The sequence below is a fragment of the Myxine glutinosa genome, chromosome 2 (genome assembly GCF_964187855.1).
Source record: "Myxine glutinosa chromosome 2, kmMyxGlut1.1, whole genome shotgun sequence".
Lineage (NCBI taxonomy): Eukaryota > Metazoa > Chordata > Myxini > Myxiniformes > Myxinidae > Myxine > Myxine glutinosa.
Window position 1 is genome coordinate 254,814,518 of NC_136262.1, and position 24,499 is coordinate 254,839,016.

At 47.3% G+C, this 24,499-nt stretch overlaps 1 protein-coding gene across 9 annotated transcripts in view; it reads left to right on the forward strand.

Annotated features, from left to right (window-relative positions):
* LOC137420643 (7SK snRNA methylphosphate capping enzyme) overlaps nucleotides 1-24,499 on the forward strand; it is a 69,788-nt gene that overhangs the window by 16,236 nt on the left and 29,053 nt on the right. For 5 of the 9 annotated variants that reach the window (XM_078772455.1, XM_078772456.1, XM_078772454.1 and 2 more), the window contains 3 exons: nucleotides 4,110-4,216; nucleotides 4,832-5,007; nucleotides 21,814-21,849. In XM_078772455.1, coding sequence (XP_078628581.1) covers nucleotides 4,110-4,216; nucleotides 4,832-5,007; nucleotides 21,814-21,849 — 319 coding nt within the window. The remainder of the gene's footprint in view (nucleotides 1-4,109; nucleotides 4,217-4,831; nucleotides 5,008-21,813; nucleotides 21,850-24,499) is intronic. The other 4 variants (XM_078772462.1, XM_078772457.1, XM_078772458.1 and 1 more) reach the window with 1 other exon arrangement.

Sequence of the window (24,499 nt, forward strand, 5' to 3'; positions counted from 1 at the left end):
TTTCTCTGAGCACTGCCTGATGTGCCTCCATTTTTGGTGGTAACAGGGCGATTGGCAAATGTGAGGACATTTTGGCGTTTGAGAGTGTTTGTTATTGGCAAAGTGTCCTGGTCTAGAGTCTGTGTTACAAACTTGGCATGCAGATCTTTTCCAAGGTTATGAAGCTGGGCAAGCGATGCAACAACTTCATCTTTCATGACCTCCTGTGTGTGTAGAGCCACAAGCTCATGGCCATTGGCAAAGGGATTACCTAGCTGTTCAGCTATCTCCACAAATGACAGAACATCTTTCTTGTACTTAGTCTGCAAAGCACTTGCTTCTTCGTGATGGGTAGTGCGTGAGCTTGCAGTGTCCAACACAGCCTCAAACTCCTCGATACATCGAGAGCAGTCGGGACCTGCTAGCATGAAGAGTGAGGGCCTCAGGGTTTTCATACAGACCAACTGCACCACCATGGGCCTGAAGGTTCTTGTTTGACTGCTCATGAGATTGGTCCTTGCCAATGAGGCTGAACTTGTGCGGTGACCTCTGGACAACAAAGTTCCCCTTGAGAAACTCAGCATACAACTGTGGGTGCTTCTCAGGCAACTGGACCATATCCCGCACATGCACTGGTAGCCAATGAGCATAGTTTGTGTGGTCCATCACATGGAACCAGGAGCACAGCTCATCACAGACCTGCACATACAGCAGGAAGTCTCCCTCACGGAGAGAAAGGATGAAGCGGCACATTAGGAGCTCCAGGTCCACGATGGTAGACCACAACATGAACATGGGATTGTGAGTTCTGGACCTTTGAGCCCAGATCTCTAGAGACTCAGGTGGTCCCTCAACACCAGAGCAGTAATTGGAGTATGACTTCTGTCTGAGGAGATACAGACCCATGACAGAGACCTGGTGAGCATAGCGAGTGCGCTTTATATGATGCTCATGAAGCACAGACTGGGCACGGCCAGATGTGAGGACCTGGGCCTGAGTAAGAATGTTGCTCCACCCAGAGTCCCACAGCAACTTACCAATCATCTGGTGCATTTTGTCCTCTATGAGTAGAGCGCCCATCATCAGGACCAGCTTATCTTCCCCCATTGTGTCAGGGAATGACCACTGCAGCTGCTTAGCGATGGCATACAGAGGCTGGTCACGACCAAGCACAGGAGTTTGACCAGGGTTGAGGGCCTCTGTGCCTTGCATTGTGAGTTTCATCATAGAAGGTGTGGCTGCTTTGTCAGGGAACAGAGGTAGAACCCCTATCAATGCCTTAGGCTTCACAGAGTCATCACTCATGAGTCGGGAGTTGTAGCCTGACCAGGTGATGACTTCACCTTCTGGCAATGTGTCCTGTTTCAGCACTGTGGACACATGTGCCATCCAGGACTCATCCTTGAATTTGGCTCCATGTAGCAGATTATGAGATGGCCGAGAATTGAGATCTGGAGTACATGGTACATGCAAATCATTGCTTGAGAATTCAGCTGGCTGAACCACTGTGTAGGATTCAGGAAGTTGTGGTACAGTAGTGTCTGTAGGATCCAGCTCGATAGAGGGTCGCTGTACTCCTTGGTTGTCCCAAGACAGGTGGTTTGTCACGCTGATTGCTGTCCCATGGAACTCATCATGGGAGAAGTTACCTTGGTTGCTGCTATCCAAGTTGTCTACATCAAAGGTCACGAAGACCCCACTACGGATGTTTGTGGGCAGCACAACTCCATCCTGGACAAACTGTTTGACGTGTGCTCGTACCATGGATCGCCTGATCTCCAAGACACGACTGTAAGACACAGAAACCCCAAAGGCATTGGCATTATTGATCTCTTTCTTCCGCCTACCCTCACCATGCAGCTTGAGGCCCTGGTACAAAGGGAAAGGGGTCTCATGTTCTTTGTTGTGACGGATGTTGCTGGACTTTGTGGCATGATGTGAACCACTGCAGGTATTATAAATAATCTGCTGGGCAATGGTGCTTGCAACTCTTGCCCTGCCTTGTACCTGCGCCTGCAACTCCTCATTGCTCTGTTCACGCAAGATTGAGGGGCCCTGGAGCAGGATGTTGAGGAAGCTTCTCAGCTGTCCAGGGATGGGAGATGTCAGGGAATCAGAGGCAAAAGAACCAGTAAATGGTTCTTGCCTCTGGAGACAGCATTTCCTAAGTATTACTGCTGCTCGCATCAACAACAAAGCATCATCCTGACCTATCTGGGACTTATGGGCTTCAGCTATTAGATCTCCAACGTTCTGGTTGCTAGAGATATAGACTTCCTTGCCCTGGGAGAACTCTGTCGACTCAGGAAGCAGCTTCAGAAGATACTCCTTGAACCGTGTGGCATGTGGTTCCCTGGTATCAGAACAGGGAATTCCCTGTTGCTCCACAAGTGTTCTATCTAACTGTCGCAAAGCAGACAGTTTGAAGACTGAGTCAGAGTCCTCGACTAAAGCAACAATTTGCACAATGGCAACTGAATTGAAGTGAGGGGCAGGAGGACCTGCAGATGATCTGCGATCCTCAGCACGAGCTGAGTCTCTCAGGTGCAAGTAACACTGTACATGATAGTAAGTGTCACCAGTGTGGGCATCAGCTGCGTGGGCAATCAGTTTGCCCAGAAGATTGAAATTGTTGGTGCTCTGAGCCCAGGTCTTTAAGTTTGTGTCTACATTAAATGTTTCAACTTTACGTAGATTCTTTTGGTCCTGTCCCTCACATATTATGCAACAAGGAGACTTCTGAGGAGCAGAAGACACTGCAAAACTGGACCGTAGTTTTAGGTGAGTTTTGGTCACGAGAATCCTCTTTTTCAGTGAACCTTCTCAGGCGAGAGTTACTGCAGTAGGTTCTGCAAACTTTGTGATATTTGGCATTGTGTGTCTGAAGCGTCTTAGCAATGCCCTGGCCCTCATCAAGCTGAGCCCATGACACTTTCAAACAAGAAGGCATGACACCAATGGCTTTAAAACCATTCAGATCTTTCTCAATTGAAGCAAGGCCCTCTTCCGTTGGCGTCTGCAACCGTTCATCCTTTTCTTCTTGGCAGACACAGCAAAGCTCCCAGTTGATGGCATCCATCCTTGCCATCCACCACCAGTACAGCTAGGACTTCTATTCTCTATTCTTCTATTCCCACAGCAGAACGACAGACACCTGAAATAAAATAAAAAAATTAAATTTAAATAAAAAAATTAAATTTAAAAAAAATTGTCAAACATAAAATAAATAAAAATGTAAAATTTCCTGTCAAGGCTACTGTCAAACAGACATCAGATTTAGAATCAGTGAGGTCCAAAACCCTAGAAAAGTGCTTTTAATTGTAATTATGTGACTTTTGGTTGGCTAGTAACAGAAAAGTCAGTTTTTGAGTGGCGGCCATTTTGAAGTGTCAAATATGGCGCTCCCATTGAGAATTGGCTTTGGCTCCCGGCAGATTTGAATTCAGCATGTCAAAAACTACAAGTGTGCCAAATGTCATGCTTGTAGACAAATCTGCACAATTTTTCCCCTAACAGACCAGACTATCAGGCACCTTTTGAGCTGGGAAGCTAATATTTGGACATGACAGTGACCAAGTGATGTGGCTATCAAGGATATTTTTGATTTATTGATTAATCATTTAATCGATTAATTATTTATGGGTTAATTGATTAATTATTTATGGATTAATCAATTAATTTTTTTATATTTTATTAATGACTTATTTAGTTAAATTTCTAAAAGATACATCTTCGGATGAAGCACTAGTGGTTTAGTTATGCTATTAGCCAATTGATTAAGAAAATATTTTGTGATAATCTTTTATTGATTTTAATTATACAATTAATCAATCAATTAGTGTACACCTCTCCCTCCCAATGCAGCCTCTATGAGCTGCACTGCGGTATTGCCGGGTGCCAGAGGCACCCTGGCAATGCCGCGCTGTAGGATATTTAATTATTTGACATGGGGGCGGTGTACTTTGAATGTATCTGTACTTGTTATTGTATTTTTTTATTGTTTTTATTTTCATATCATGCACTGACCATATTGACTTGGCCGGCTATTACGTTTCTGAAGTTTAATGTATTTGTTGCTGCTGTCCTAAAGCGGAAGCCAGCAATGTGAGTTTGTGCTGTGCTGCATCTAGCAGATCCAACCATGGGAAATGAAGATCGATCAAAGAACATCAAAATTGCACAGGAACCTCAGCGTATACTCAAACGTGCCCACAGTCTGGTGGTCAGCCACAGGCAGGTGAGATCGGGTTGATGCATCGCTATTTCAAACTGCACTCCATCATTGCAACTCTATCATCAATTTTGAAGGACTTTGACTAAATTCTAGTAAAACATGGATCTTTTTCAAAAGTGATCCTCTTGTTTTTCTTTTTGCTATTTTTGAAAACATTTGCTGTGTGGCATGCCTCTTCGGTTATTATAGTATCGGGTTTGCTGCTTTTCGGGGTGTTGTAGTCACTTTTTCATGTTAACTATCCCATGGTACCTTATGAAAAGGCTATAGGTCATTATCTGCCGATACGGATATCTGAGCACCGTGTGATGGACTAGTGACCTGTCCGGAGTAAATTCCCAGCCCTGGAGCATTTGTGACCTCGTTGTGGATGCCCTTATCTATAACCCCAAAATGGGTAATGGGTATGGAAGAAACTGTTTCAACATTTCCCTCCATTGGAGGGTGATTTAGTCATGCATAGTGTAGAATGGATGCGTTAGAAAAGCATGCAGAGATGGGTGGATTGTATGGACAGGAGGGACAGAGTGACCAATGGGTGCACGGATGCGAGATTGATGGATAGGTGGTTTAAAAGATTGGTGATTCGTTCATTGTAACTACGCTATCTTTTTTCAGACATGTAAGCGGCGAAGACGTGCAGGCTCAGATTGCAGGATACTGCCACCCGTCAGTTTCCTACTTGGAGGGAACATCAACGACCCACTCAACCTAAATGGGCTCCTGGAACAAGCTGTGGACGGACCCGTGGAAAACAGACAACTTCCATTTTTTGTTAATTGTAAGAATGCGCGGTAAGGAAATGTCATCTGGCTGCTTGATTTTCTTTCTTTTTTCTTTTTTTTTGTATACAAGATCGAGGCTCGTTTAAGAGCTAACATTAATCACAAAAAGAGAAACTGACACATAAAACATATGATAAAGGTAGCGGTAGACAAGATGGGGAGAGAGAGGGAAGCACACAAGTACAACATTTGAGATCAGGGAGATCTGTGGGTGGGAGAGAGCTTGGGGGGAGGAGGCATGGGAATGGGGGTGGGGGGGGTGGGATAGGTATGAAACACATGGACACTGCTAGGACTTCCAGGAAATAAGTTGGTATTTCAAAAAAGTGGATCTGGGGTGAATTAACGGGGGTAGAAAAGATCAAGGTTTTGGTTGGGGGAAGATAAGAGATGGTGGTGAACAGCTGTTTTAAAGACCTGGAGGGAGGAGTGGGATTGAAGAGAGTGAGGGAGTTTGTTCCAGAGGCGGGAGTAAAGAGGAATGAAAGAGTGAAGGTGAGAGGAATCTTGATTTTGGCAATTTCACCAGAACAGGGTTGCTGGCAGATCTTGGCGACCAGTGGAAATATTTGGGGGACGGAGCAAGGGCGGAGAGCAGTCGGGTTTTTTTTTTTTTTGTTTGTATACTGAATCGAGGCTCGTGAAAGAGCTAACATTTATTTCACAAACAAATCAATCAGACAAACAAAATATATAAAAAGAGGGAGCGGAAGACAAGATGGGGAGAGAAGGGGAAGCACACAAACACAACATTTGAGAGCAGGGAGAAGTGCGGGAGGGAGAGGGCTTGGGGGGAGGAGGTGTGGGAAGGGGAGAGGTATAAAACACAAGGGGACCGAAATTAGCGGGGGTAGAAAAGATCAATGTTTTGGATGGGGGAAGATAAGAGATGGTGGTGAACAGCTGTTTTAAAGACCTGGAGGGTGGAGTGGGATTGAAGAGAGTGAGGGAGTTTGTTCCAGAGGTGGGAGAAAAGAGGAATGAAGGAGTGAAGGTGAGCAGAAAGTCTTGATTTTGGCAGTTTAACCATAAGAGGGTTGCAGGCAGATCTTGTGCGACCTGTAGGAATATTTGGGGGACAGAGCCCAGAGAGAGCTGGGGGGGCAAGGCCAGAGAGGAGTCGGTAGAAGACGGAAAGACCACCAAACCTGCCTGCGGTGAGCGAGTGAAAGGCCCTTGGAGTTAGCTTCATCACGGGAGATTCCAATGATTCTGAACGCTTTGGTTTCAACAGCGTGAAGACGAGCTAGGTGTGAGGCAGGAGCACCAGACCAGAGGAGAGAGCAGTATTCCATAGAGCTGCGGATGAAAGCCTTGTAAGTGGGGAGGAGCTCAGGTGTACCAAGGAAGGACTTCGCACGACGGAGGATGCCCAGTCGGCGACTGGCTTTGGAGGCCAGATTTGAAATGTGGTTTTCCCAGGAAAGATCATGGCAGATAGTGAGACCCAAAAGATTGAGTGACAGAACTTCTTGGAGAGGATTATTCAGAAAGTGGATGGGAGGGTTGTCCAGTCGGTCTTTTCGTAGAGACATCGTAAGAGTGTGAGATTTGTCAGGATTGAAAGACATGTTCCATTTGTTTGCCCAGTCTGTGATTTTGTCCAGGTCTGCAGAGAGTGAGGAGGCTGCAGACTGCCGATCTGAGGGATGAGGAATGGAGCGACAGAGAGTAGAGTCGTCAGCAAAGAGATAGAGAGGATTTTCAAGAGAGTCAGAGAGATCATTGATGAAGACCAGAAAAAGCACAGGGCCCAGAACACTGCCTTGGGGAACTCCAGCCTGAACAGGAAGAGGAGATAAGAGAAACCCATTCAGGGCCACACATTGACTACGACCAGAGAGGAGGTCGCAAGCCATGCGTGGAGATTTCCATGTATACAATAGGAGGAGAGTTTGGTGAGCAGAGCGGGGTGCCAGACCATATCGAAGGCACGTGAAATGTCAAGGGAGACAGCTCTAATTTCCTGTTTGGCGTTGAGGACCTCCATCCATTGTTGAGAAAGCAGAAGCAGCATGTTAACGTAGAAGACAAAGACCACCAACCACTTTATTGTTTTACCACTTTTTTGTATAATTTTACTTGGTGCTCTTTTAGCTTGTAAATGAAGACTGACGGCTTAATTTGTATCCGTCCTTCCATCCGTCCAACAAAAATGAAGAAGAACCTTTAAACCCACCGTGTTTATTTCTAAAGGGTTCTAAAGTGTAATTCTAGAGGGCTCTAATTGGTTCTAAAGGGTTTCTTTCGTTTATCGGCTTTGCCTATTTCACGTTAAAAATGCCAAACTGATCTGCATCCTTTGGACCTGGGTGCGATATATATACATTTAATTTATGTATTTTTTTTCTTTTGTGGGGTGGGTTTTTTTTTTTTTGTTTGTTTTTTTTTAAATTAAGGTTCTCCCTAACTTCAAAGTGTTGTGTGAATTAACCAAACCTATGAATGTAAAACATTTAGGTTTTACTTACCAAGGCCAATATTCCAACACATTTGTCTGAAAATACAGGGGTTTATTCCCAAACTTTGATTCGATTCGCTATCGTAGATTAAGAATGTAACGCGCTTTCTTTTTGCAAGCTGCCCTTGCATCATCCAGCCTGCATCACTCTTTCACTCTCTTTCTCTCTTTCTCTCTTTCTCTCTTTCTCTCTTTCTCCCCCCCCCCCCCCCCCCCCCCCCTTAACTGGCTCTCACTCATTTTATTCCTGTTGAGTGCAACTCCAGCATGAGGGGCTGCATCTTGGAGCATGCTACTTTTGATGTGGACATTGGACATATTGGACATAAAGCATGGTGCCCTTTCTGAATGTAGGTTGCAGATGTTGAATATCTCGGCCCTACAGCCAGTGATTTTCCATTTTTTTAAAGTGCCTTTTCCGTTTCCAAAAAAAACCTAAATTCCATTTAATGTTATCAATGGAAAATAAACGTTTATTTGTGCACTTGCATTGGAAAGAAAAAAAATTCTTCAAATCTCAACACAAAATCCTCCACGGTGCACCTGGGTGATACGGTGCATTTAGCCATCACCGTGACATAGAAATGCAGGTTGTAACGAAAACAGCACTCGGTAGAGCGTATCCTCCACCAGGCTGAACAGTTTACATTTCGCATCCCACTGATAAGCCAGATCTGGATTTGGACCTGAACCAAAAAATAATCAACTTCTTATTGTCACCTCCCCAACTAATCCACCTAGTTTTGTCATAACTCATCCACAACATTTTGAGATATGCTGCTATGTATCGTTTTGGGTCCCATCTCTCAATTGTGAAGAATCACTTTAAAGTCCAAGTCTGGTGTTGGCGTAACGGTTAAGGTGGATGCCTTAAGATATTAGGGTCTTGAGTTTGAGCTCCTGTTGTGCCAATAAATAACACCATGTGGGATGACAAAGCTTGTTATCCTTCCGAGTTTGGCAAAATGAGTACTAGCTTACTGGTATAACAGGGGCTCTACCTCAGTGGCTCCGCCGTGCTTCCAGCAATGATGCAACCAGCAGCCACAGGCTGTATGCCAAATTATGATGACTTCAAAAAAATTATCGCATCAGATTTTCACCAAAATCAAATCAAATTCGTCCTTGTCACACACCCAACCTGTCCACCAAGTTTCGTGTGAATCCATCCATAATTATATGCCGTCGCCGGAGGCGTTATGTTTTCGGGTTGTCCATCCGGCTGTCCCCGGGTTATCGTTTCCATGATAACTTGTGAATGGCTGAAGGGAACTAAATTAAACTTGGTACAAGTATTTATAATGATACTAGGGCATGCCCGTACGTGGGTGCCCGTTCCTTGCCAAAAAAAAAAAAAAACGCTACCCGTACGCTCTACCCCGCCCGTACGCCCGTACGCCCGTAAACAAAAAAAACAACGCTCTTCGCTTCCGCCCTTCGCTCTGGGAGAAATAATGCGCATAAGAAATCGAGAAATTATTATTTTCTCCGGAAGAAATCGAATTACGAACCGTAATGGCGCACGCGCTCGGCTCGGCTCGCAACAACGCGTTCTGTGATTGGCTGCCGGAAGTGAAGTCTTCACTGTCCGGAAGGTCGCAAATCGCAGTTACGATGAATCGCAAATTAGTTTTAATTAGTTTTAAAACATAGTTTAACGCCAACATAGTTTGCCAACGTGAAATAAATGAATACGCTCTCAAATGTGCCGTCCGAGGCAGAGTCTGTTCGGCACGTTCGGCACACGTGATAGCTCGCTGCTCTCTGATTGGTTGAATCGTTTTTTGGACATAGCTCGGTAACTACTTGTCCGATTAATATTGTTACAGACACGACTTTGATGTTAAAGTGGGCCGAGCGGAATGGCCGTCGTGTCCGCACAAATTACCACAAATTACCCGACTATACTCGACGTTGACGAGCCGCGCTATGCTGGCTCAATAGGAAAGAGAAGACACCCGGCTGGATTACAATCACACAATACGACACCAACGTTTCGATTCTCAAGTATATTCGTACGGAAAAGGTTAGATTACAGGGACGAGAGGGACATCATAGGAAGACAGGCACTTAGACACACTCTTATATTAACCCTAGACAGACCACAGATAAACGGGACAACGCTGACTCACACGGGATTTGATGGCAAGGAAAGCGGCAGTCGATGGCTCAGGTGCACCTGGCTCAGGGACAGAATCACGTACGGTGGTGTCCAGCAGATGCGGGGAGGTCGCTCAGCGCTCGTGGGTCGCGACTTTGGTGGAGATGCCGGGGAGGTCGCTCAGCGCTCGGGAGGGTGGCGTCTTGTCCTTCCAAGCTCGGGGCGCATCTGACGTCACGTCCGGCGCGGGGCCGCGTATATCCGGCGGGGAGTGACACGCCCTCGGCTCGTTAGCGCCGCCCCAGATGGCCTCGGCCCATGGCTTCTCATTGGGTGCGGGGGTTACCGGCTCCGCCCTTGACGAGGGGCCGACAGGGAGCCCCTTCGTGGTAACCCCGTGGAGCGCGTGGTCAATGGCGGCTAACCGAGCCGGAAGGAGGACGCCCACTCCCCATGCCGTCACCGCGCCGCCCCCCTCTTTTGTTGTTGTTGTTGTAGTTGGCGCTTCTTCATGGGGAAGAGATGCGGAGAGGTATGGGGAGGTCCTAAACTTCCTAACAGGTGCCATATAATCACATTCTGGTGCAACGAAGAGTCATAATTAATGGAAACAAGTCCTTAACTGACATAGATTAAGAATAACTAGCAAGATGTCCTATAATTGTCTACGTGTGGTGCGGGGGACCTGGGCACGACATTTAATGGGGGGATGAAGGGGAAGATCGGCTCTAATGGGTGTTGTTTACAGACAATGGGACTAGGGAATGGGGTAAGGGAGAGTTGGGGAGTATCGGAGAAAATAGGGGAATATTTACAAGCGGATATGGAGGCCAAATTCCATATTCGCAACATTGCACCCTTCTCTACCCTCGGGGCGTCCCGACCCGATAAATCTTTACCTACTTTAGTGTGGCACGCAATGTAGTTCCCTCTACTATTAACTCTACCCTGAGTGCGACAGTTTTATAGATATTCACAAATGAGTAAATATGTCCCCCTGCGACGTTGCACCCTTCTCCTCTCAGAAACACACCCACAGGATAACCGAATCCGGAAAGAATTCTCAAACTAAACATACAGCCGGTAGGGAGCATTATTTACAAGACTACGCTGATATCTACACTACGATCCAGGACCTGTCTTTGGAGGAACACATGCAGATGTTATGCATAGAGAGAGAGCGCTTGCCAACATCGGTACACCAACCCACGAGTGCTCTGTGGCCGACGGCCTTTAATAACGTGCAGAGCACCCTTCCCGCGCATCAAAAGCACCACCCCACCACCAATCGGTGCAGTCACCATTGTTCATTGGAATAAAAATAAATTCAACAACCCCTAACCCTGCAGGTGTCTCTTGCTCTTCTTGTGGTGCACTTGGTGTTACTTAAAAGTGGTTCACCTGTATGGCATAGGTGCCACGTTGACCCATAGGTCCATCCCCGGGTGGTGCTTGGCCGCAAACGAACTGCGGTCCATCGTGGGTGGCCACAAACATTGCGGTCCATATGGTGTATCGATCCCGGCAGCAAGCAGCGAAAGTGCAGGCCCACAACTGCGTCGCCAGCACCTCTCTCTCCTCTCTCTCTACCCCAAAGCCAGATCCTCGGAGGTGGGAGACAAAAACAAGACAAGTGAGCAAGGTGGTAAGGGCGCAAAAGTGCACGCAATGCAAGGTGATGCACACTGGGGGCACATGGGAACCAGGTGAGACAGGTACGTTCCTACCGTACGCCCCCCCCACCAGGTAACCTACATGGCCCCTCCCTTACCCCTTACTGTATCAACAAAACACAACACTACCCATAAACATCTACTTTACAAATCCACAAACATCCCTACTGTCTTCCCCGTTCCTCCCATATACCAAATTCGTCTTCTCTCCCTCCTAACCAATCAAATTTGCCATTTTCAACTCTCATCAAAATTTGCCATTTTCAACTCAACATCAAAATTTGCCATCACCAATTCATCATCAGTCCCTCCTAGGGAGGGAGAGATGGAATCACCCCAATGTCTCATCCACGTCGTGATGCGTCTCACAAATCCAACAGCAATTCTCATTTCTGCAACACAAACAAAGAAAACACAGGTGTGGAGTCATCATCATCACCACAGGTAAGTGGCTGCGTATGGTGCGACAGGTTCATCAATCCTAACTATTTCCTAAATGACTTTAACAACTTTACACTACCCGGGGTCTTTCTCCGGCCAACCCATTGGCCCTCTTACACTATTGGTTCTAAAAACCAATTCCCATTGGCCAAACTGTGGTGCTCTTCAATTTGGGGTCTCACTCCCCCGATTCATCTCCCGGTGCCCTCGTACAATTTCTGGGCTGTGGCGTGTACCTCTCCCAGTGGGTCTACCCACCTGCACCCCTCCACCACTGCAGTTGCCTCCGAGCTTACCTGCTCCTTACCCTAACCTAACTACCTGGGGAAGGCCCTCTGGCACTCTCCCCACTCGGTGCCCTCTCTGGCACTGGGCTACCCGGGTCCATCCTCCGGATCCTCGGGCCCCATCCACAACTCTACCGGCTCCCAGAGCCCACCTGCGGCCTCACCTGGCCGACATCCTCACAGTGGTGGAGTGCCCAACCAACTACACACACTAACAGGCTACACGCCCAGCCATTTCCACAACACTAATGCACCCATCCACAACACCATTCTGCAACCGCACCACAGATGCCAATATCCAACCACAATTTACCTGCACCCTCTACCTAACACTTACACTACCCGCCCCGGGTATCCGTGATGGGGGTCCACTCTTCCCCCATCCACACCTTCGCACCATGCACACCACTCCGTACCACTTACTCCAACTCTCTCCACACACCTGTACCTGCACACCTGTGCTCTCACACCTGGTGCCACCTGCACCCTTCTCTCCCCAAGCGCATTCGCGCTGATCCACTCACTCACTACTCATACACTGCTCCACACACCTGTCCAGTTGCACACCTGTGCAATCACACCTGTTCAATTCTCACACACACAGCATCATCTCAGCTAACTACTCCCTTCTGAAACTTGCGCTTCCCAGTCGTCCCTTTAAACTATTGCGCTCCCTCGTCATTATCATCCATACTAATCTACCTGCGTCCCCACTACAGGTATCAGTCACTAACTAAACTTAACGTCACCTAATGTCATCTTCGCTAGATCCCTACACACCATATCCTAACCCACCCGGGCTAGTTTTCACTGCCATACACCCCATAATCTATTGCTCCTTTGCCCCCCACCTGTGAGGGATGGTGGATTTGCCATCCCACCACATCGGGGGTCTCTCACTACCAATTTTGCACATCAAATTTCAACAAATTAAAAATTTGCCAATCACTACCCATCATCTGCCAATCACTACTGCCAATCCCTTGCCAATCATCAAATTTTGTTTTTCTCCAATTTTGGGTCCAAAACACTAACCTCATCACCCAGTCTACTCACTAATACCTCTCGGTGCGCCAATCCCTGTCCAAAGCCCGGCTTCGTAAAGCCAAGCAATGGATGCTGGTTGTTTTGTGCCAGCGGCTGGATGCGTCCGGCAGTCGGGGCAGGGACGGGGGCTTACCCGTGCCGAGATCCCACACACCACCTCGGCGTGGAGCCATCCAATGCCCCGATCTAGACCTGCCGGCACGTCTCACCAAAAAGTGGTCGCCATGACGACCCTTCCTATCCAGCCGCCCGCTCCGCCTAGTGGAGCACGGACGCGGCCGTTCAAAGCGAGGCCCGGCACGCACCGAGGGCCCGATTCGGCTAAAAGTCGACCTAACCTCTAACCCGTGTAACGTCGATGCTTCACCTGCATGCTTACACCCCGCAGCCCGTTCCTTGCTCACACATCCAGCCGTCCCCATGCTCCTCGTACCTTTCCTTACACACCCAGGTACACCCATTCCACTCACAGCCTTGGTCACACACCTGACCACCGAACACTTTGGCACACATTCGTTGGTCGCACACCTCACCAAAACACCTCTTCGCGCCCCCTCCTCTGTCACCTCCTCTGTGACAATCACAGGTGTGCCCTCATTCGCACACCCAACCACGTGCCTCACCACCAACTCCAGCGTGCATTCCCACTCACGCTCTACCATTCCAGGTGTGCATCCTTCCATCCCAGGTGTACATCCTCGCTCACCTGTCACAACTAACTCACGCTCCATGTCACTCTCACTACTTTCACCTCCACTCGTGACAACGCACTCACCCTTACTCTTGACAGCACACTCTTTCCCCATGCACCTGTCCGTCACACACCTTTCTCGCGCACACTCTCCCGTTACACCCTCTGTAACACTCACCACAGGTGGACACTCTTCCTTACTTCTGACAGCGCACTCTTTCCTCATGCACCTGTCCGTCACACACCTTTCTCGCGCACACTCTTGCGCACACTCTCCCGTCACACCCTCTGTAACACTCACCACCCCGCGCTTCCATGTGCTCCCTCGCACACACGCTACGACCGACTCACTCTCGCCAGCACCCTCACTCCTTGGCACGCACTTTTTCCTCACACACCCCAGAGTCGGACTTTCTCGCACACCTCCTCTTTCGCACACCAGACCTGTCACACACTTCACCAACGGCCTCTCACGAACACCCGGGTCTATCTCGACCCCCAAGCCTCTTAAATCCCCTGGCGCATCATACGCGCGACCATATTGGTCACCACTTACACCGGGTCCTCTTCCTCTTCGCTTCTCCTCCATCACCTGCGAATCCCTCATCCGGTTAATGAGCACATCATCACGATCCAAACACAGACTTTGGACCAATTCTTTTATCTCCTCTTTTATCTCTTTGTTATCCCCTCTCCGTCGCTTCTTAATTTCGCTCATCCCTTCTTCCACTTCTTCTAATTTGTGCTTCACCTCTTTTATTCCCCGGTACGTCTCCTCAAGCTCGTCCTCCAAGGCTACCTTGACCGTTTCCATGTGCGTCCTCACCTGCCGGTCCTTCGTCTCCATTACCTCTATCACCTCGTCCAACCTCGTTGTCAGTCCCTCACGTACCATCTGACATTCCCTCTTTGTCGCTATTAAGTCGTCTTTTAGTTCTTTCTGTGTCACTTTTAACCCTCCTAATACCGCAGTGTTCCTTTGAACCTGCTCCGTTAGTTCTTTTTGTCCCTCCGTCAGCTGTTCCACCTCCTGCGTCAGGACCTCTATGCCCCCCTGTAACTTTACAGTCCCCTTTCTCACCTCCTTTTCCATGTGCTCCTCACAGTGCCTCACCTCCTCGCGCACTCCTCCGACCTCCTCACTCACTCCTCTTCTGATCTCCTCTCCCATCACTTGCATCTCCTGCCCAGATGCCACCCTCATCTGCTCCATTTCCTCCCTGTGAGCATCCAGTTTGGTTTCTACCCCCATTCTGACCCCCTCTATCTGCTGCCCCATTTGGTTAACTTCCCTTTCCGCTTGGTCCCTCATGTCCCTCAATTTGCCTTCCATGGTGTTTTCTAACCCCTCTAACCCTTTTTGCATCCCTTCCATTTGATTCTCTTGAGCGGCCATTCTGTTTTCTACCCCCGTTAACCCATTTCTCACCTCTTTTATCCCATTGTCTAACCCCTCAAAATTTTTGTCTAACTTCCCAAATTTCTTGTCTAACTCCTCAAAATTATTGTCTAACTTCCCAAATTTCTTGTCTAACTCCTCAAAATTATTGTCTAACTTCCCAAATTTCTTGTCTAACCCCTCACCAGTACCCCTCGCTTCGTCCCTCATTACCCCCATTTGGCCCTCTAATCGCTCACCCTGAGCATCCATCCGGTTCCCCATTACCCCCAATTGCTCATCCAATCGGTCACTCAATCGCTTTCTATCAGCCCTCATTCCCACCATTTGTTCCATAAGGGCCCTCATTTGCAGGAGGAAAAGGTTCGAATCCACCAGGGGCGCTGCCGCGGGCGTGGACGCCGTGGCCACCTCGTGCGTGACAACGCTATTTTGCGACCCTGCCGCCCTCACTGCTTCGCTCTCCTCCTGTCCCTCATGTCCCTCAATCTGGTCCTGGACCGACCCTGCTTCACTCTCCCCTACCGGACCCCAGCCGTCTTGATCCGCCATAGCGCGACTTGCAAAATTCGAGTTTCGTAAAACAAATACAAATTTCGGCCGCTCCAAATTTTGACCAAATTTTTTTTTTTTCCTCTATTCGTTTTTTTTTTCAAAATTTGGTCGGGCCTCGAATCTCACTCCCGACACCAATTGTTACAGACACGACTTTGATGTTAAAGTGGGCCGAGCGGAATGGCCGTCGTGTCCGCACAAATTACCACAAATTACCCGACTATACTCGACGTTGACGAGCCGCGCTATGCTGGCTCAATAGGAAAGAGAAGACACCCGGCTGGATTACAATCACACAATACGACACCAACGTTTCGATTCTCAAGTATATTCGTACGGAAAAGGTTAGATTACAGGGACGAGAGGGACATCATAGGAAGACAGGCACTTAGACACACTCTTATATTAACCCTAGACAGACCACAGATAAACGGGACAACGCTGACTCACACGGGATTTGATGGCAAGGAAAGCGGCAGTCGATGGCTCAGGTGCACCTGGCTCAGGGACAGAATCACGTACGGTGGTGTCCAGCAGATGCGGGGAGGTCGCTCAGCGCTCGTGGGTCGCGACTTTGGTGGAGATGCCGGGGAGGTCGCTCAGCGCTCGGGAGGGTGGCGTCTTGTCCTTCCAAGCTCGGGGCGCATCTGACGTCACGTCCGGCGCGGGGCCGCGTATATCCGGCGGGGAGTGACACGCCCTCGGCTCGTTAGCGCCGCCCCAGATGGCCTCGGCCCATGGCTTCTCATTGGGTGCGGGGGTTACCGGCTCCGCCCTTGACGAGGGGCCGACAGGGAGCCCCTTCGTGGTAACCCCGTGGAGCGCGTGGTCAATGGCGGCTAACCGAGCCGGAAGGAGGACGCCCACTCCCCATGCCGTCACCGCGCCGCCCCCCTCTTTTGTTGTTGTTGTTGTAGTTGGCGCTTCTTCATGGGGAAGAGATGCGGAGAGGTATGGGGAGGTCCTAAACTTCCTAACAGGTGCCATATAATCACATTCTGGTGCAACGAAGAGTCATAATTAATGGAAACAAGTCCTTAACTGACATAGATTAAGAATAACTAGCAAGATGTCCTATAATTGTCTACGTGTGGTGCGGGGGACCTGGGCACGACATTTAATGGGGGGATGAAGGGGAAGATCGGCTCTAATGGGTGTTGTTTACAGACAATGGGACTAGGGAATGGGGTAAGGGAGAGTTGGGGAGTATCGGAGAAAATAGGGGAATATTTACAAGCGGATATGGAGGCCAAATTCCATATTCGCAACAATATGAAACCTTGAAAAGGCACATCCTCGGGTCCCCAGCAATATACCTGGCAAGTTTCAAGTATATCGGACCCGTGGTTGTCGAGAAACAGCGGTCACAGACATACATACATACATACATACATACATACATACATACATACATACATACATACATACATACATACATACACACAGAGATTACTGGAATTATAGATAGATAAAGCTAAATGGATTAGATTATGGGGTCGAGGCAAAAGGTCAGAGGTCTGTACAAATTCTGTTGATGCATTCACTTGCGAACCAGTAATGGTATTTTGACCAAACTTGGCATAAGTATATGTTATGATGAAAAGATGAACTGATTGGATTTCGGTGTCAAAGGTCAGAGGTCATGTCAGGTCAAAATGTGATCCTTGAGAACAGCTGAAGGGGCTTAAATCAAACTTGGTACAAGTATGTATAATGATTTAATAATGTGGGCAAAGGCATGTCATGACGTCCAAGAGTACCGTTCTAGTTTGAGTCTGAATTGGTCTGTAATATCCTGCTTGCAGTCAGACAAACAGGGGTGAAAATATAACCGCCATCCACCTTTGGTGGTGGATGAAATGAATTGTTGCACAGGGATAATTATAAGTGTTGAAAAATGAGCATCCAATATAAAAAAAACATAGCCCCTGAGTGGGCTGACGGTCATTTATTGACCGAGTGGAAAGGTTGTATCGGGTTTCAGAGCAATCGGTTGGTAAATAAGGGAAGAGTAGGGATCTGAAGTTTCCGGGGGTAACTCTTTCCCCCTCCCACCACCCCTGCACCTCCCACTACCTTGGGAGCCCCCATGATTCAAATTGAGAAAATGTGAAATTGAAAAAATCTGAGACTGTGCGATCCTGTAGAGTGTAGACCATTGAGTAGAAATTGTTACGTGCTCCTCCCCGACCCCCTGGTCACGGTGTACCTCCGAGCCCCAAAAGGAGTCACGGCAGAAAAATGTGTTATTCTGTATGTCAAAGATCAATGGAGAAGCCACCCCAATTGTTACTCACAAACAAATACTGTATTAAGATCACACAAGAATAACGGTACAACAATAATAGTAATCAAAAGTACAATCAAATATCCTATGATGGTACCATCAGTTTTGTAATATATAACTCACTGCGCTCCAAGTGAGTGAACCAAGAACATTCCCAATGTCTCTTATTCCCGGCTCCAAGCCAAAGTTGACGTGCTCCCGCGATCGCCAGAACGATGTGCACTCGAGACCAGAATCCCGTGCGGATGGCAAGTACAGTCACACAGCCGAAGCTGAACAAAGGCGCCCTCAAGGCGACTGGGAAATCTAAAGGTGCCCTACAGACGACTGAGAGATCACTCCCTCGTGTATGGACGAAGTAACCTTCAAAAAGCCACGTCACACACACGCCCCAGATTGACGTATGAATGCGGTGAAAATGGTCGAAAAGAGACGAAACCGCGAGCGAAGCACAAGTCCTGCGCAAGTCAAAATGGCCGACGACCAGCTCTTGAGACGTAACGGCCCGGCGATAATTCTCGGAATCCACCACCAAAAACCTGACACGCAGGTTGATCGGTCACAGTGATGACAACTCTATCACAGGGACCCCTTTCCCGGGAACCCGAAAGTTCGCTGGTGACTCTTGCTCGCCAACGTTCGCTTCAGAACTCGGAGCAACTCGGCTTTCTTCTCCGACTCATTCTCTCCCCCTCTTTTTCTCCTCTTCCTCCTCGTCGTCCGGTTCCCGATCCGGTTTCCTGTTTCTTTTAACATTAACTTTTTTACCTTTTGAAAACAGTTCATGGACAATAAACCTTTTGAAAACAATAATAGTACATGGAATCAGAAATATTTACAGTGGATGCAAACCACCACAACGGAAGTGACGAATCCGTAACAAAATGTTGTATCGGGTTACAGAGCAATCGGTTGGTAAATAAGGGACGATTAGGGAACCGAAGTTTCAGGGGGTAACCCCACGCGCACCTCTCCCCCCTCCCCTATTTCCCCCTCTGGATACCACCATGATCCGAAATCGAAAAATCGAAGCCCTGGGGGATTGTGCGGTCCATTGAGTAGAAGGGCTGTATCGGGTTTCAGAACAATCAGCTGGTAAATAAGGGACGAGTTGGCGTCCGAAGTTTGGAGTTTAACCCCCTCTGGTCTAACGCCAAAGTAACGATTTGGAACTGGTTCAGAAAAGAGCTCTCCGAATCATTCCAGGACAATCGTACATTCATTATAATCCGGCCCTTCAGTTTTGTGATATTTCAACCTTGAAACAACGCAGGTTTGAAATTTGTCTGGGTTTTGCAGGCCAATTGCTCACGTCTAATGAGTACAAGGGAATGAAATTAAAATATTTTTTAAGTACAAGGGACCTCTCCCCTCACCTTGAAATTTGTTTGTATTCCTTGTTATTCCTTATAGTGGGGGGCCGTGCATGGGTAATTTTTTCTTTTAATTTCAAATTGATGCAAAAGTTTAGTTTTCATTACCAATTTGAAGGTAAGGGCCTATAGAACAATTTTGGTTCGAGTGTCAAGCACTCAGATCAAAAATGGGGCTTCTGGGGACGTGGGGGGGGGGGAGGGGGTTCCGAACCCCACCCCCCCTCACCCACCCACTGGCCTATGCGAAATATGGAAACTGTTATAACTTTTGATTGGATTATCCAATCTGAACATATGAGGTATGTATGGATTCAGGATCAGGAGTAGCAACTTGTATTTCAAGCATATTGCCCACAGAAGCAATAATTTTGCCGGTATCGGCGCATATCCACAAAACAAGACCAAGGGTAATAGGCCCGGTAAGCTGAAGCATGTTTAAAAAAAATAAACTGGACAATTATACTCGGACCCAATGATATAGTGACATTTTTATTTATCTTTTAACTGTGCTACAATATGGTGGTGAGTAACTGCTTCGACAATTGCTTGAATAACTCCTTGAACAATAGTCTTAATAAGAAAGTGGCTAACAAATCGACCATATATACATGTCAGTATTGGAAATTGTTCTGGTCCAGCTACTTCTCGCATTTGCACTTGCACAGACGTGTGCACTTCAACTTTGCCCTTAAACTTTGCTTACCCTTAAACTTGAAGGAAGAAGTGCTGTCTGATCCAGTGAATGCATGGAAGAGGGCCATGGCTTTGCACGTTGTCGTGCCCAGGTTTGGGCGACAGTGTTCAGGGAGATCATTCTGGCTGTCTTTCCCGCTTTGAAGGAGATCCAGATTTCTGCGGCCGGATTCAGAGCCTTGATGTGATGGAAGTTACTCAGAAGGATTACGACAACATCTGTTTCTCCAGTATGAACCATCCCAAGTGACGATGTTTAGAGGGCATGAAGGAGATGTACTAGGACACGAGTGTCAGCTTCCTCATGGTTGCATTGATCCATTGGTGGACTGTTTCCAACATGGTGGACTTGATCACCTGCAGCGATGTAGACATCCTTGTCATCTGGGAACTGTCCTTCCGTTATCTTTTTTGACAGGAATGAGAACAGCTCCTTCTTGTTATCAACGTTCGCCAGAAACCTCTGCCAATTTCCTGGGATTTTGGCAGTACCAGATATGCGTTGTCGGGTGCATGTTCGTCGTTTTTCCCTTGTGCCTCCTTTGATTGTCAGTGCACGATACTGGTCCCAGACAGTGTCTACTCTTGTCGATCTTTTCAAGTCGTAGCGAACTTTTGGGCAGAATGCCTTGTCGAAATATGAATCAAAGGTGTTTCCTTGGACAGTTGTACCAGGAAGTGAGTGTATCAGTACTCCACCGTCAATAACAATGAAGTCGGAAACATCTGGCGCAACTAGCTCCTTGTCGACAGAAATGGTGCTACTCGTACTGGCTTCCATGATGTATACCAACAAATCTGACTTGGTACAAGAGTTGAGGGACCCTTTGGATGACAACACAGGTGGGTATGGGGAAGATTCGTGACGAAAAGAATCCTCGAAATCCCTGCTAAAAATTTTTTTTTATATGAGTGCTTGACATTCGAACCAAAATTGTTCTATAGGCCCTTACCTTCAAATTGGTACTGAAAACGAAACTTTTGCATCAATTTGAAATGACTGAGTGGCCGGGCACCCCACTATTAGTATGTGTAGATGTCAAACTGTTCAATGCCTTGTCTTTTTTTAAATTGTTTACACTGTCACATGTATAATGTAGATGGTTTTGCCTCTGACTTTTAGTTATCAAATCTGTTTGTGGCTTTGTCTTTTGTTATAATGTCCACTTTCAGCATGTTAACTAGTACACAATTTAATGATCTTACAATGTACTATTTAGCTGCAATTTCTGTCTTCTCTGTCTGAATGTTTATGATCGGTTGAATAAAACCATTTACTACTACTATTGGGAACCTCATGATCTGAAATCGAGTAATTGAAGGCCGTGTGATTGTGCCGGCTACTGTCTTGTATTCATTTGTCAAGTTTCAGAGCAATCAGCCGGGTGATAAGGATGGAGTAGCAAAAGCAGCAAAAAGTTAACGGACGGATGGACGATCGGACGGATATACATCCGGACATCACGACCCATTTTATAAGCTCATCTCTTCAATAATTGAGATGAGATGACCTAAAAATACCCATCTCTTCTCCTGGGTTCACCTTGGGATGGAATGGCCCCACAAATAACTAACAGACTGATCCTCTTGATGTCTAACCTTTTATTATCTGCTGTTTGAAATGCGTTTCTAGATGTCGTCATTCACTTTCTGTTTCTTAATTTTGTTATAATATTGTGTATCGTGCTCACTATTGTTAGCTCTTTCTTGGATATCAAAATGAATCTCTACTATATTGCTCATAATATGAAATCGTTATTACTTTTTGTCCGGTTCTAATAGTTTCACACCTTTCGCCTTCCAGGGTTGCTGGACGTGCAAGAAGCAATGATGAATTGAGGTAAGTTTGGCACCTGCAAAATTAAACGGATATTCTTCTTTCTGCAGTGCAGGGTTTTAACACTCTGTCCACTTTGGCAAATAATCATTCTTAATAGGGTTTTGGAGTACTCACGTGTATCTCAAGAGAAACTCCGAAAAGAATGCCTCCCTCCAGGAACCATATTATCTGGATAACGACTGTTGTACTGCCCGGCGGGTATGGAACGAAAAGATCTCCACGTCCTTCCAGTTAATTTTGATCGGCATCTCAGAACATAAGAACGCAGCCTATATGGGGACAGGAAGAACTGAGCACGCTTTCTTGGGGGTTCTGCATTTGTTGCGCTTTTTAGCACGAAACCAATCTGCCTGTCTGATGGGTTAACAGGGCAATTTCCCGAAGCGCAATGTCGCCCGCTCTCGACGACCACAAAAGGTTTCATTAAAAGCGGAATTTATTATGGGGAGAAAAGGGGAGGAAGAAGAACACTGCCATGTAGCGGCAATCACAGACAGTATCCAATGAATAGATTAACACCATGCCTCCCAAAACCAGTCAGCTTAAAAAAAATAACCTTCACTTGGGGAGGCCAATAACCGGGAGAGATGACCAGACAAAACGAAACCTGTCTGATACGAGCCTTGCCCGTGCGCGGCTTTGGTCCTGTTCCGGTGGTCTGGTGCAAGCTGTCCTTCTGTGCCTTGCCAGCTTTTTACACACACACACACGCACACACCACACCCCTCGGATGACGACGCGCACGGTTTACCCATGCTTTTTTCTCCAGATGCTGAACAAGCACATATCATCGTTTTTTGGTCAATTCTGAGAACTTGGCCCTCTCCAGACGAGCTATCGTATTTGTAACTTAGATTTTCTCCCGAATCACCACTGAGGGACCGAGTAACACCATACTTTCGTTTCCAGACTTGTTCCTGGTAAAAACTAAGTATTTATTACCTCTGGCACTGAAGGTGGACAGAGGTTATATTTTAACCCTTGTCTGTTTGTGAACAGGATGGATAGATTTGGACAAAATTTAGTGGACAGGTTGGGTGTGTGACAAGGACTAAATGATTACATTTTCTTGAATTGGTTTGAATTGGAATTGGAATTCTGCCACCTCATTGGTAGCAGAATTGCACCACTCCACCTGTTTGTTTGTTGTTGTTTATTGTTTTTTTTGTATACAAGATAGAGAACTACCATTAATCACAAAAAAAAACGGACACACAAAACATACAATAAAGGGAGCGGGAGACTCCGGAAGTAGAGATCAAGATGGGGAGAGAGAAGGAAGCACACATGTACAACAGCAGAGAACAGGGACATCGTGAGATCTGTGGGAGGGAGAGGGCTTGGGGGGGTGGGGGGGAGGAGCAGGGGGTGGGAGAGGTATAAAACAGATGGACATTGCTATGACTTCCAGGAAATAAGTTGGTATTTCAAAAAATGTGGATGTGGGGTGAATTAACGGGGCTAGAAAAGATCAAGGTTTTGGATGGGGGAAGATAAGAGGTGGTGGTGAACAGCTGTTTTAAAGACCTGGAGGGAGGAGTGGGATTGAAGAGAGTGAGGGAGTTTGTTCCAGAGGTGGAAGTAAAGGGGAATGAAAGTGTGAAGGTGGGCAGAGAGTCTTGATTTTGTCAATTTCACCGCAAGAGGGTTGCTGGCAGATCTTGTGCGATCTGCAGGAATATTTGGGGGACAGCACAGATAGAGCTGGGTGAGCTAGGCCGGATAGGAGTCGCTAGAAGACAGAACACCTACTTGCCTGCGGTGAGTTAGTGAAAGACCCTCACAATCAGCTTCATCGTGGGAGATTCCAATGATCCTGAAAGCTTTTATTTCCACAGCATGAAGTTGTGCTAGGTGTGAGGCAGGAGCACCAGCCCAGAGGGGAGAGCAGTATTCCATTGAGCTGCGGATGAAAGCCGTGTATGTGGTAAGGATCTCAGGTGTGCCAAGGAAGGACTTCGCACGACGGAGGATGCCCCGTCGACGACTGGCTTTGGAGGCCAGCTTGGAAATGTGGTTTTGCCAGGAAAGATCATGGCAGATAGTGAGACCCAAAACCTTGAGTGACAGAACTTCTTGGATAGGATTGTTGAGAACGTAGATGGGAGGGTTGGCCAGTCGGTCTTTTCGGAGAGACATAGTAAGAGTGTGAGATTTGTCAGGATTGAAAGACTTGTTCCACTTGTTTGACCAGTCTGATTTTGTCCATGTCTGCAGAGAGTGAGGAGGCTGCAGACTGCCGATCTGAGGGATGAGGAATGGAGCGGCAGAGAGTGGCGTCATCAGCAAAGAGATAGAGAGGATTTTCAAGAGAGTCAGAGAGATCGTTGATGAAGACCAGAAAAAGCACAGGGCCGAGAACACTGCCTTGGGGAACTCCAGCCTGAACAGGAAGGGGAAATGAGAGAAATCCATTCAGGGCCACACGTTTACTACGACCAGAGAGGAAGTCTGCAAGCCATGCGTGGATAATTCCATGGATATCATAGGAGGAGACTTTGGTGAGCGGAGCGGGGTGCCAGACCGTATCGAAGGCACGTGATATGTTAAGGGAGACGGCTCTGATTTCTTGTTTGGCATTGAAGACCTCCATACATTGTTGAGACGGCAGAAGCAGCATGTTCAGAGTAGAATGACCTGGTCTGAAACC